General features: G+C 41.3%; 2 protein-coding genes and 1 long non-coding RNA gene across 5 annotated transcripts; 1 reads left to right on the top strand and 2 right to left on the bottom strand.

Annotated features, from left to right (window-relative positions):
• Window positions 1-263: 263 nt before the first annotated feature.
• On the bottom strand, window positions 264-6460 carry LOC127605038 (transmembrane protein 268). Of its 2 annotated transcripts, XM_052072610.1 has the most exons (10): window positions 6334-6460; window positions 5817-5874; window positions 5198-5291; window positions 5024-5118; window positions 4818-4925; window positions 3760-3906; window positions 3538-3648; window positions 3199-3288; window positions 2855-3055; window positions 264-2050 (listed from the first exon to the last, which is right to left on the bottom strand). In XM_052072610.1, the coding sequence occupies exons 3-10, from the start codon at window positions 5289-5291 to the stop codon at window positions 1883-1885; spliced, it is 1014 nt and encodes a 337-aa protein (XP_051928570.1). In that variant the 5' UTR covers window positions 5817-5874; window positions 6334-6460; the 3' UTR covers window positions 264-1882. The 2 variants fall into 2 exon arrangements, with proteins under 2 accessions (XP_051928570.1, XP_051928571.1); XM_052072611.1 differs by lacking the exon at window positions 5817-5874 and having other exon boundaries at window positions 6334-6425.
• Window positions 6461-8335: 1875 nt separating this feature from the next.
• neu1 (neuraminidase 1) lies at window positions 8336-12840 on the top strand. Of its 2 annotated transcripts, none has more exons than XM_052072605.1 (7): window positions 8336-8466; window positions 9262-9451; window positions 9701-9963; window positions 10252-10434; window positions 11460-11679; window positions 12215-12451; window positions 12681-12840. In XM_052072605.1, the coding sequence occupies exons 2-6, from the start codon at window positions 9358-9360 to the stop codon at window positions 12433-12435; spliced, it is 981 nt and encodes a 326-aa protein (XP_051928565.1). In that variant the 5' UTR covers window positions 8336-8466; window positions 9262-9357; the 3' UTR covers window positions 12436-12451; window positions 12681-12840. The 2 variants fall into 2 exon arrangements, with proteins under 2 accessions (XP_051928565.1, XP_051928564.1); XM_052072604.1 differs by lacking the exon at window positions 8336-8466 and adding an exon at window positions 8617-8879.
• LOC127605066 (uncharacterized) lies at window positions 12763-13381 on the bottom strand. The gene is made up of 2 exons (XR_007963447.1): window positions 13248-13381; window positions 12763-13154 (listed from the first exon to the last, which is right to left on the bottom strand). It is a non-coding gene; the product is annotated as an uncharacterized LOC127605066 (long non-coding RNA).
• Between the last annotated feature and the right edge of the window lie 30 nt (window positions 13382-13411).

The following is a 13411-nucleotide window of genomic DNA, read 5'->3' on the forward strand; positions in this document are numbered from 1 at the left end:
GTGTGTGTGTGTGCACATAATAATAATAATAATACATAATTTAAGCCATTCATTTGTGAGTAAGCAACACTGAAGACCCCAATTGGAAGAACTGGTGCATTTGAAGCATGAATTGCGCAGCCGCATTGCTGTTAAGTGCATAATGCACAGATACTGTAGGAGCGTGTTTGTGCTCAACATTCACTTCTTGGATATCGAGGTTAGCTAGTGCTTAGCTGCGGCTTCTTGAGCGCTTTGCTTTCCAATGCAAATCTGTATTTTAGTTTATGTGCTTATTCTTTATTTGATTTCATTTGACCTTGTCAAGTAGCTGTGATTCTGTTTTTTTTTTCCAACGGGGTGGCTGACAAGTAAATACATAGTGTACCCGATTTTGTTAAATTGTGATTATTTATTTATGGGTGTGTTGCACAGGAGTCGGGCTCTTTTGAGTCATGAATAAAATATATGAATTATGGTCCATGACACAAAACAATTTGGAGGAGAGCATTTTTTATGGGTGTGTGTGTGTGTGTCTCTTCAACATCTAACTAAAAAGCTATTTATAGCTGACCCGTTTTTCTGTGCCTGTCTTTTTCCCCTCTTGCTCTCATGCACTATTACAGTGTGTCTCCCTATTATGTGCATATTTGCTTAATTCTTGGGATTAAAGAGGGATGTTTTTATCTTTATGTCGTGGTAAGACAGTTGTGCAGTCACTCAATGCCATTGAGAGAGTACGTCAGTGCGCTTGGGATGCAAAACCAGATGATGGACTATGGATGGCTTGCCGGGAAAGGACACATTTCAGTTTCCATTTTACGAATGATGGAACCAGATGAATCGTACAAAAAATATAGCCTCAACGGCTTTTTTATGCCGGAACAACGGGGCGCTCTAAAGCGGCCACGCCTACGCAAAGCTGCTGTCCCCATGTTCAATTTTTTTCTTCCCTCAATCTTCTGCCTTCTCTCTGTGACGTGCGAACACTCACGGCCATATTTATGAGATCTTGACAATAAAAAGGACATTTCACTTCAAGAGCTGTGTTAACCATTTAAAAAATATTTAAAACAATTGGAACTATCTGATTCGATTTGATGGACTTGCATCTTTTCAGTCCAAACAAATATTCTAATTCATATCCGTTTTTATGAACCCGAGGCTATCCCAGCTGATTTTCGACAAAAGTCAATCAAAAGCCAAGCCGCGGTAGAAGAATACAATACATGCCACCTGAATTTCACTTTGAAATTCAAGCTGGAGATTTTTTTCTGTTGCTGTTGTTTTTGTAGTGACAAAAAATAATAATAAATGTCCAAGAAAAGCCAACGTCTGGCCAATGGAGAAAGTATGCTCGGATATGGGATGGGAACTGGGAGGCAAAAGATGGAAACTGAGCCAGCTTTGTACGCACAGGATCACAGATGGTCATTTAGCCACCCGAGGAGAGCGAGCGTCTGAAATTGTTGAAGTTGGCCTCACGCTCCATGCCTCTCTTCAGTTTCCTTCATAGAGTGCCAACTTTCTTTAGGTGGGGTTCAGTGCATCCCAGATAACAGGGCTGTGATTTGAATAAAAGGATGAAGGGTGATACTGGCTACTTTCTGGATTGTGTCCCGGTTTTGCATCATTGAATGAGGTTGATGTGGAATCACCTGAAAGTTTTGACTTCAAGCCCATTTAATAGTTTTTAGATGTCCTATAACAGATAGTGGAGGCTCTCTGAGGTTAATCCTTTTCACACACCCTGTAAGCTGTCCACTGTAGTAACCGCTATCCCTGAAAGGGTGAAACAACAGAGCACAAACGTTCTTCTTGATGAATGGACAAAGAAAAGTACATTTAAAGTAACAGATTATACAATTTTGACGATGAAACTGGTTGCGTCCATTCTGTTGTACTATTTGAGAATCTTCAGTTGGATGAACTGGCAGAGGCAGAGAGGTGCAGCAGGGCAGTGGTTCCTTGGTGGTTGGAGGTCATGGTGTGACGTCCCAGACAGCCTATTAGACACCAGCAGCTTGACGTAGGCGGCGCTGTAGGTCATCAACAACTGGTGGGCACGAGCCTACAGCAAAAGAGCAATGATTAATACTGTCGGAAATACATATTGGCAGATTTCTGTCTTTCTTTATTTTTTATACCGTGACTGGAGGAGTTTATTTGACAAAAATGGGGCTTGCTTTTAACACCATCTTGTGACATCTTAATGTCAAGGAACTATGTTCAAGTGGGTTGACTAGTTTCATATTAACAAACACAGTGCTTTGTCTGCATCGTGTGGCATATTGGTGTCAAGGAACTGCTCAACCCGTATTGTTTTGTGTTTTTTGTTATTGTAAAGTGTCCTTGGGTGTCTTGAAAGGCGCTTATAAATAAAATGTATTATTATTATATTATATTATATTATGTTGTCGTGAGTTAGGGGGAGATTCATGTAAAGAAAAATGGCGCTTGGTCGCCATCTTGTGGTCATCTTGAAACCCAGGAACTACCGTATAATAAAGTAATTTGAGGACCTTCCTGGAGTGTTTTGCTGCTATCTTCTGGCATCTGCAGGCAATTACAGTATAAACTGTTTCGTGAGAAGGCACCAATTGCGCATTTTCGCTATTTTTGGCAAGGCTAGGTCCCGAGCTCTTGCGAGTGCTACGCCTCCATCCTGCGGCATCCTGGGGCCTCGGTTTTATGTTGAAGTAGGTGAGGAGTTCCATTTAGACAAGCAAACTGCATTGTCATGAATGGAACTTCACTTTGGTGAGGGCGTCAATAACTTGATTTTGCTATACGCAACAGGGCTCAGGGTTTGACTGTGCTGGTCTTCTTTATTTATTCATTCTACAAGAATTTGCCGTACGACTGCTTGTCTTACCTGGGCGGGTAAGGATGCATCAGGGATGAGACTGTAGTTAGTTGTGACTTTAGAAGAAGAAGTATAGCCTTTGTCTTCATTTTTTAACAGAAGCCTCTGCTCTTCTGAACCGTGCTCCACCTCTGAGTGACATTCATCGAGGTCCCTGCTCGGGACCTCGGCCACTAGGACTAGATTGGACATCTTTTTTTGGAGTTTGCTCTGATGAAAGAGTGACAGCGGACAACTTAAGGGTCTCCCACAAAACAAGAACATTGAAAGCTTTCATTTTCCATTCCAGAAATAAATAGCCATACTAAATGAGGTTGGCCTACTTTGAAGGCCACAGGAGACAGATAACTCACCCAGATGTCAATGCCCGCTAAACTGTCCTCCTCCAGCATTTCAGTCAGCGTTTGCAAACAATAAGTCATGTCCCAATACACAAAGTACAGCTATAGAAAAGGAGCAAATAATCCAAATTATACACATGGCAAATTAGTTCTTCGTTTCGGTGTCTTAAATATTTTTTAATACATTTACAGGACATTTACATTTCTTTGTATTTCACTTTTAAGTGCTATACAGTATTTACTACTACTTCAGACTTTGACGAACAGTTTGTTTTCGAACATTTATTCAACTTGCAGTTCTACCGCCAGCCACTCTGACTAAATCTCATCATTGTCGCATTGCCTACCTACCTGCATGCTTCCTTTGCAATTGTACACCCAGTCGTCCACGGCGACCAGCAGCTTGTGCTTGACCATCGTCTCATTTACTTGGATCAGCCGCACGTCCAAGTTCAGGTTGATCTGACACAGACGGAATGCGAATGGGACATGTATCATGTACACCCGAAGCAAAATTCAACAACAACTTTTTGGAGCGTATGTTTGAATCTCACAGAACAACACTCCTTTTACCTCCTTTTTATTCTGGTTGAGAACAAACATGATCGTGGTGGTGAGGAAGATGGAGATCAGGCTGACACACAGACACAAGATCCAGTAGTTGCTGAGGGTCAGATAGAGGGTGGAGAAGATGGCGCACCACAACACCACGTACAGAAACTGCGGGAAGGAGATCACGCACAGGAAGTGGATTTTCGTCAATAATTACCGTATCCCTTGACACTGAGATATCATCACTACTTTTTTCTTTTAGCTGACAATGGACATATGAACTGGAGATAACGCAGGACAACATTTCTAGTTGTCGTTACAAGATTTTCCCCAAAACATACATTACTGATGAACAAAATGTAAATACATACCCAAATCTTCAAACTAAGTAAAATAAAAACAAAAAAGATTGGCCTGCATGTTAGGATAAATAACACATAAAAAAAATAATAAAAATCATAAATACAGTCGAATCTTGTTTCAATGTTTACATTCACATTTCAAAGTCCCAATTTCCTGTAGTTCATTTTCCATTTGCTGATTTTGCTTAGAACAAACACCTTTATAATATAAACTTCATTATAACAACCTGAATGTTCCCACAAAATAGTGAAAAGGCCTTCGTTACAACAAACCGTGGGAAGCTAACTGCCGCGATCTCGCTGAGGAACAAAATTGCTTCGCAACGCTACCAATCGACTCGGTGCATTGTTGTACTTCCGGTGCGGTGGTTTGGTGAACGGGAGCAAATCTTGCTGTCTGTGAAGGATGAAATTGTCTCTCATTTTCGAAAGGGAGTCTCGCGGACGTCGGCGGCACTGGCAGTTGCCTATGGCGGGTAACATTTGCTAACTGCTAACTGAATGTTTTCAGAGATGCAGTAGGAACACTGCCGTTGTTTGTTTCACATCTTATAAAATCACGTTTTTCTTCATATACAAGTATTTGTAATTGACATGTTTGTACTGTACGATAAGTTCATGTTTTTACATCTATAAATATTCATTCATCGCAGTTGGCGGCCATTTTGTTGGGAAATGGTTATAATGAACTACCGTTATAACGGACAGATTCCTTACCGGTGCCATGATGAAATGGAAAAGAGATGAGTTGAAAATCATAAATCTTCTGACTGCGGGAACTTCCAACGCTGTTTTCAGCGGAACCTCAATGTCTGCGACCGGGATCTAACGTGACAAGCAAGATGAAACCATGTACGTACACTCCACCAGATCACAAAATAAGATGTCGTAGTGTACCAGTGATCGTGCGTTCCGCGTCTTACCTGGAAGCCTTTCCTCCCCAGTGTGGAGTTGCATAGTGAGAGATCAAAACTGGGGTTGATGAGAGAATAGCTTGGAATTGCCAGAACACATTGACCTCGAGGAAGGAGAGAGAGGGGTGAACTAAATGAGTACATCGAGCATATTGATAAGTCGAGAATCAAATCATATGTTACCATTTTCCAATTTGGGTTTGTTGTTCGTTTGGGATTGAGATTCATCCACTAGACTTTCCTCTATCATCTGTTCATCATCATTCGTGTCCTCCATCTGCCCAGAAGCAAACAAAGTGATTGAAACGGAGTTCATCAGTTTTACCGAACATCCGGAAAATGAATGGAATGTCTTTAAAAGTGAACTGCAGCTGCGCATCATTTTGCAGTGTCGCTGCAGCCGACTGAGTCACGTACAGACAGTGCTTCAAATCAACACGCGAGTGCTGAAAGCAAATACGCGTGAGCGTACCGAAGGAGCATTTCATTCGGTATCATGGGACAAAATCCAGGGGAGGAAGTCATGATGTCATGCAATACAATATTTCATAATACTGTATATCATAAAGCGGCTTTTAACCAGCATTAAAAACTTCACAATGGCTTAAAGTAGCTCAAGGAAGGAGCAACTGCACACCACATAACTTAAAAAAAAAGAAGGAAAAAAAGTGGTTATGATGCAACCAGCCAGCAACCATTTTGCTGGGTTAAAAAAAACAAGAACTTATGAGACTTCATATTAGTGATAACTGTAAAAAATGAACACATTTCATTGAGTATAAGGCATATGTTTTCACTGCACCTTAACATGCCTTCTTCTGCAAACCACTCAACTCGTCTTCCTCGCGACAGCTTAATGTCTGTGAAAAAAAAAATCACCCAAAACATTTCACCTCTCGCTCGTCTGTTTCACTCTCACATTTTAACGCCGAGGTGCCATGCCACAATATTGTCAAAGTGCAGACTCCACCTCCCTGCTCTTTATGTTTCATTTTCTCTGTATTTGCCTTCACTCCCGTTGACATTTACACAAGTCCAGCAATTTACACAGAGACCAAGACTGCTTACATTTTCACAAAACGATGTGCCCGCAATTGCAGAAGTGCTAGAGTCGGTGTTTCAACACAAAAGGAAAAGAATTGCTTTCGTTCTTCTCATTCTTCTCCTGTGGTTTCATTAAAATAGAAGATGCTACGTGGAAGACGTGGTTTTAAATTGTCAAATGCATCCTGGGGGTTGTGTGTTGGGGATGAAGCTACTTTGAAAGGAGAGCACGTTTAGAAGTTTTGTGAGGTCAAACATAAGAAGAGACTCCCTACCTGATCTCCTGCTCAAAATCCTTCGTGTCGACAAAACTAGGATGAGTTTTTAGCATCCAATTTTATCTGCTGTGGAAAGATAGATAGATAGGTAGATAGGTAGATAAATAGATAGATAGATAGATAGATAGATAGATAGATAGATAGATAGATAGATAGATAGATAGATAGATAGATAGATAGATAGATAGATAGATAGATAGATAGATAGATAGATAGATAGATAGATAGATAGATAGATAGATAGATAGATAGATAGATAGATAGATAGATAGATAGATAGATAGATAGATAGATAGATAGATAGATAGATAGATAGATAGATAGATAGATAGATAGATAGATAGATAGATAGATAGATAGATAGATAGATAGATAGATAGATAGATAGATAGATAGATAGATAGATAGATAGATAGATAGATAGATAGATAGAGCAGGTCAGTCTGACTGAGACGTTCACTGGATGTGACTTTTACACTTCGATGGAGCTCTCAGCTTCTCTCTCTCTCTCTCTCTCTCTCTCTCTCTCTCTCTCTCTTTCTCTCTCTCTCGGCGTGTGACTCAGCTCAGCACTGCCCCATGACTACTGGAATGCTGTTCACGGTGCAACACAACTCTGTGTTAAATAGGAGTGTATGGCACTAGTCTAGAGCATTTTAATGGGATATTATGGATGGGTTTTTTTTCATAATTTCAAAGAATTCACAGTTTTCAATAACATATCTGGGACGTGCTTTCGTCAAAATGACAGGGCATCAAAAACGTGAACAGGAATCTGGTGCAGACTTCTGCCTTGCCGTTTTCCACACAGTTGCATTGCACCGGGGTGCCCCATTGATACAAACTGGAAACTTTGTGTGAAAAGAATTCACCACGATTTTATCTTTCACTTCTTGGCCCACTGAGAACATGGCCGAGAAGTCATTGTTTATCACAACAGCCACAGAAAGGGTTTCATGAAATAAAATGAAACACTGAAATAAATTTAGAAATTGTGAGTGTGTTGGGCCAGATTGGTTTCTGTGTACTTTTCATTTCGTGTAACTCTGACTGTGGATGATATGATAAACAATGACTTCTCAGCCATGTTTGGCGGAGAACATCTGCAATGTAAGTTTGTGCCCCCACCCTAGTGTCATCACTTAATGAATCTTTGTCTCACTTTGGCCACACCACTGTTACGAGGAATACGGACGGACAAGACACAGCAACTTGTGAGGAACTGCTATCTGCTAAAACTGAATGCCAGATGTTTACAATTTAAGTAACCTGACCCGCCAGCTGTATTACTCGCATATTACACATTCTTATGGCTACATTCCATTTCAGACCAAAATGTATCAGGGTCGCAAAAAAGAAGATACAGTAATCTGCAAAAACTATTTTATTGTTTCAAATTCCTAGAATGATAATACAATAAATAGCAAAAAGGTTTTATTCAAACTCAAATTCCCTGCATACTTTCAAAATCAGAGGCTACAATATTTTCTTCTGAACTGGTCCGCATTTCTTTATCAAAGAGTAAACGTTGACACTGGTGCTTGGTTTAACTTTTGTTTAGAGAGTTATCTGCCCTTTTTCCTTTATTTTTAGTTACATTGCTGAGTCTTTTCCTAAGAACATTGAGATGGAGAGTTTTGCCTCACTCAGACTATCCGCTTTAATTTAAGAGGTACTCGCAAAAATGTTAAATCACTGACTAAATGCACCCTTCAATGCAGTGCACCTCCATTTTTAGGGACTCAAATATATTTGGACAAGACTCCTTTTAATGGGCCACTACCTTGTTGCAGGGGCTTCCAAAATGTTCGTTGTACAATCAAACCTCCGTTTTCGAACGTCTCTGTTCTCGACCAAATCGGTTTTCTACCAAAAATTTAGACTTTTTTATGCCTCAGATGACGACCGAATTTTGGTTCTCGAACAACCTGAGCACAATTGAATGTGTTACTTGACTCCTCCAGCCTTCCTTACAAGAAGAAGTGATGCTTCCTCGGGTAGACGAGGAAGTGACGCTTCCTCGTTTAGCGTTCCATGGTGAACAGACGTGTTCAATAAAGATTTTTTTTTAAAGAGCGTGGTTTCGCTTTTCGAACAGCCTTCTGGAACGTATTATGGTCGAAAACCGAGGTATGACTGTAGTTAGACTGAACTACACAATATTGTACTGTGTCTAGCTATGTGTCCGTTTTTGTTTTAGGTAATACTGCCATCGTGTGGTAAAAATATTTAGAAACCAAATCAAATCAGCCTAAACCAAATCAATTCCGGGTTTAGGCTGACGCTGTGATCATGTGACCGCCCACCTTGGTCACATGAGCCAATACTTTGCTGCTGATTCAGGGTCGCAAATTTTGACCGTCTGAATGTTCATTTTTCCTTTGTTTGTCTGCATTTTGAAGTAGTGATCGTCACGCGTATGTTGATTTTCTGCTCAACCATAAGAAATGTCTGTCATACGGGGAAGGAACTTTAAAACAGGAAGTGTGCTCGCGACCGTTCTGTCGCTATTACTTCCCGCTGTCATCATCTGCTCTGTCAGGGTAAGACATCACAGTCTGTACTTTTTTTTCGAAACAAGAGTCACTGAAGTAGTATTGTGGTGTGTTTAACTTAACGTCTTACTACGACCTAGACTAATTCTTTGCATTCAGTTTATTTAAAAAAACACGACCAAGTAACGTGCACAAGTAAGCAAACACGCTCAGTTCCTGCCGTAAGTTACTGTTATTTCTTTCTTTCTTGTCCTACAAATGTCTTCCTATACATATTTACTCTAATTATGACGTGATTGATATACTTATGAGTCATACAATATGAGAAATTTGAATAATTTCGATCAATTGTGACTTTTTTTGGTTTTTTATTTTTTATTTTCAGCGTGTCCCTGCACATTTTCTCAGTCGCTTTGCTCTCTTGTTCTAGATTAAACCCCTGCTGTTTGAAGAACAGCTGCTGTGGGTGAGCCGGGTGCAAGGGGAGGTGGACACCTTCAGGATCCCTCTGATCACCTTCACCCCCATGGGAAATCTGCTGGCTTTCGCAGAGGGTAGGAAGTCCTCATCCAGCGATACTGGAGCAAAGTTCATTGCGATGCGGCGGTCCACTGACAAAGGTAGGACAAACTTCACAATCTGCATCCACTTAACTGTTATCAGCACAAATGGCACTTTTTATAGTTGCTGCAGAGAGTTGGGGAGGGGGCGTGATAAATGTAAACAGTGGCAGAAGTTTGCATCATCACCTGGTGGTCATTTTACAACAATATCGTTGCACCTCTTCCGCCCTGATTGTGTCACCCTTGCTCTGAGATCATTCCGGCCTCTTCTCCTTCATTCCGGCCTCTTCTCCTTCATTCCACTAGGATCCACGTGGTCACCGACCAGCTTCATTGTCGATGATGGACTTGTCAAGGACGGCCTGAACCTAGGTTCGGTGGTGGTAGACCAGGAAGTGGGCTCAGTTATTCTGATCTACACTTCCTGTTTCCACCTGTACAACTGCCGTCCTGCTAGTACCATGATGATAGAAAGCATGGATGACGGCCTGAGTTGGAGTTCCCCCAGAAATCTCTCGGTCCAGCTAGGAGTCAAGAATTTTGCTCCCGGACCAGGTTCTGGCATCCAGGTAAAAAAATAAAACATGAGCTGGTTTTACAGAGAGCAAAATTTTTCTCGTAAGTATACAGTATTTCCTCTTTTTGGTCCTTAAAAGTGCTTCATCAGTTATTGGTACGGCATAGTAATGCTTTTTAACTGTAAAGGAGGAAGGTTTGGAGTTCAGGTTTTGTATGGATTGAAAGTTTGATTTTTTTTTTTTTTGTGCAAAGTCGAGAACGCAAACCAATATTAAACGATTGAATTTTTTTTCGTCCTCCCTGTTGCTTATTTTTCCACTTTTTATCACCCACAACAGAAACGCTATGAGCCAAACCAGGGAAGGTTGGTGGTGTGCGGTCACGGAACGTTGGAAGGGGATGGTGTTTTTTGCATCCTGAGTGATGATCATGGACACACTTGGTTCAATGGCGCAGCGCTGAAAAGCATCCCCTACAACCAGGAGAAAAGGCCGCTAGACTTTAATCCTGATGAGTGCCAGGTACATGGGACATCCATTAATCCATTTTTTAAAATTGCTTTGTGATATAAGACACAACTTGCCTGCAAAGTAATCACATTTTTTTTGTTTTCAAAGTGCAACATTTGCAATTTGAAAATTTCATTCAACTACGCTACGGTGTCGATTTTCAATTCGGATGCGCCACCAACTCGAGCCACACTCATCGATGCACTTTCAACTGTTTATTGAATGGGACAAGAAGCCAAACACACAAATACAAAATGAAAACACAAAATAACATCAATGCGTGGAAAATGGCCCAACGGGAGCTGGAGTTGCTTCTTAGCGACATGACAATCACCTTAGCTGTCTCCTCCCGGCATCTTTTTTTTTTTTAGAATGTCAACTGACTGGTAAATTGAGAAGCAAGTTGAAAGGCTTGACAGTCGCCGCTTCCACCATTGCTGTTAACCAGCAGCTACTCAGGTTGCTGCCACATCAGCCACTAACGTTGGGGCTTCAACTCCGAGCAACCATCTTCACAATGGAGGCTTTGAACATGGCCCACTCAAATTGCATGTCCCCAACCTCCCATGGGAGGCAAAATATCCCCCCCCCGCCCTCCCAAGCTCAGAGTTGCTGATGGACTCCCACAGTTCACCTCCCTTGCCCGGTTTTTGTTCACCGTAACGTTTGTTGCGTCTTATCCATGTTTCGTCGTAATAGGAATAACAAAGCCTGAGATCAAAGTTCAGATCTTGAGTGTCATGTCAGCAGAACAAAGCAGCATCTGGTGTTTTCATTTGTGCACGCCAACAGATATTCATGTTAAGGGGACAATAGCCTGTTAGCCGTATGCTTGACTTGCACATCTTGGAAACATAACCCTGGAATGGATACATACATTTTCACGGGAGTCGAATGAATAGCTCTAAAAGCTGCATTGTTTGAGACTGAATTCATTGTTTTGAAGTCAACATTGGCGCTAGCTAGAGGTGTTGGAATTGCATCAACCGTTGTTTACCAAATAGCTTAACTAGCTTTGACCTTTTGCTTTTCTGCAGCCATTCGAAATGACCGACGGAAGCATTGTCATCAATGTCCGAAACCAGAACAACTATCACTGTAGGTGTCGCGTGGTGGTGCGAAGCCGAGATGGCGGCATGTCCCTGCCCATAGACGACCTGTACTTTGACTACGAGCTTGTGGATCCGGCAGTAGCAGCTGGGGCCTTTCTAAAAGAAGGGGTGATCTTCTTCACGAACCCATCGAATGCACTACAAAGTAAGGGTCCAGTACACAAATTTTACCTGAGAGTGTTGCGCCATTTGGATTGTTTATTTTTATGACTGCTGCATTTTAGAGCTTAAAAACGCACACTTTAATCCTAAGACCCGAACTCTTGCAAGGCATGCATTTTTATTTTCTCTTTGATATTTAGGCTAATTGGGACCTGATGAGTGTAAAAACAAAGAATTATCTTTTTACATGATGTAGTTTCTGAGAAAAATGATGTCCACATATGAGGACGTTCGTTTTAAATTTGAGTGAACACATTAATGTCACAATTGAGTAAGTGCAAAAAATTCAAAACAACAACTTGTGCCCGTTGACGCAAGTCTATGAAGTGCTGCTAACAGTTGCAGGAGGACAGATATAAAACAAGTAAAGCTTCAAAAATATTTTTTATTGCTACTGTTGAACTGTTTATTTCTTTTCTGAACATGGCGTGAAACTTGCACAACAAAAAAAAAGGCTACCAAATATGACAATTTTGCCGTCCATTTGTGATCATGGCTAACTAAACTCTTCCTCACAGGAATTAACCTTACCTTACGTTGGTCACTGACTGACGGGAACTCCTGGGAGAAGAAGGCCCTGCAGATTTGGCCGGGCCCAAGTGGTTACTCCTGCATCACGTCAATGGACAGTGACTCTCTGGACGACCGGAAACACATCTATGTCATCTACGAGAAGGGCCAGAAAGATTACGACGAGACCATCTCATTTGCCAAGATCCACCTGTATGGAGGCCGGTAATACACATAAATCAGAGGTGAGGTTAAATTTTGCCAACTAATAAGTTTCACAAACTCAGTGCATAGTGGTCAGCATACCTGCCTTATAGTTCTAAGGTTCAGAGTTTGCACTTTTGCATTAAATTGTGCCACCATGAGAGTAAAAATCTGAATTGTAGAACTGATGGATCAACAATCCTGACTGAAAAGTGACGCAAAAGTACCTGAATATGACTTTGAAATGACTTCATTTTATTTTATTTTCAGGGTTTGACTCCCAAAGGAAAAACGGGACCGCTTTCTCAGGAAGGAACAAAAGTGACTTTTTTTCCCCACCTTCCCCACCCAAACTACAGTGATACCTCGTTATTTCGCGGTTCGTTTATCGCGGCTTCAGTGCATCGCGGATTTTTTCAAACATATTCATGGTTAATTATTCTATTAAACAACCTAGTCAGAAAATCAACCGACACCTCCCCTAAGCACTTCCATACCTCCACTGGTATGTCATCTGGACCAACTGCCTTACCACTCTTCATCCTTTTTAATGCTTACCTGACTTCATTTTTTCTAACCTGATCGACCTTCTTCATTCCTACGTTCCCTATTGTTTTCCTCCTTTAACAACTCCTCAAAGTATTCTTTCCATCTCCTCAGCACACTTTCCTCACTCGTAATGACATTTCCCTCTCTGTCTTTAATCAACCTCACCTTCTGTACATCCTTCCCAGCCTGATTTCTCTGTCTCGCCAACCTGTACAATTCTTTTTTGTTTTACGTCGGATGCCATTCCTGACGCAACCCTCCCCATTTATCCGGGCTTGGGACTGGCACTAGGGAACAGCGTACCCCCGGGGGAGGGAACTGCTCCCTAGTGGCTGGGTTTATTAGTATACAGCATTAAGTCATGTTAATTACTTCAAAATTTACTTCTACATGCACATATACCATTGAATTTGGCCTTATAAATATTATGTACCTGTATGGAGCGGGGGTAG

The sequence above is a fragment of the Hippocampus zosterae genome, chromosome 7 (genome assembly GCF_025434085.1).
Source record: "Hippocampus zosterae strain Florida chromosome 7, ASM2543408v3, whole genome shotgun sequence".
Taxonomy (NCBI): domain Eukaryota; kingdom Metazoa; phylum Chordata; class Actinopteri; order Syngnathiformes; family Syngnathidae; genus Hippocampus; species Hippocampus zosterae.

Coding starts and splice junctions, on each gene's coding strand:
- LOC127605038 (XM_052072610.1), bottom strand. CDS start 5,291: ATGGAGGACACGAATGATGATGAACAGATGATAGAGGAAAGTCTAGTG. Junction 4,926..5,023: donor TGGGGAGGAAAGGCTTCCAG/GTAAGACGCGGA, acceptor TTGTCACGTTAG/ATCCCGGTCGCAGACATTGA. Junction 3,289..3,537: donor ATTGCAAAGGAAGCATGCAG/GTAGGTAGGCAA, acceptor CCTTTTCTATAG/CTGTACTTTGTGTATTGGGA.
- neu1 (XM_052072604.1), top strand. CDS start 8,784: ATGTCTGTCATACGGGGAAGGAACTTTAAAACAGGAAGTGTGCTCGCG. Junction 8,880..9,261: donor TCATCATCTGCTCTGTCAGG/GTAAGACATCAC, acceptor CTCTTGTTCTAG/ATTAAACCCCTGCTGTTTGA. Junction 11,680..12,214: donor CCCATCGAATGCACTACAAA/GTAAGGGTCCAG, acceptor TCTTCCTCACAG/GAATTAACCTTACCTTACGT.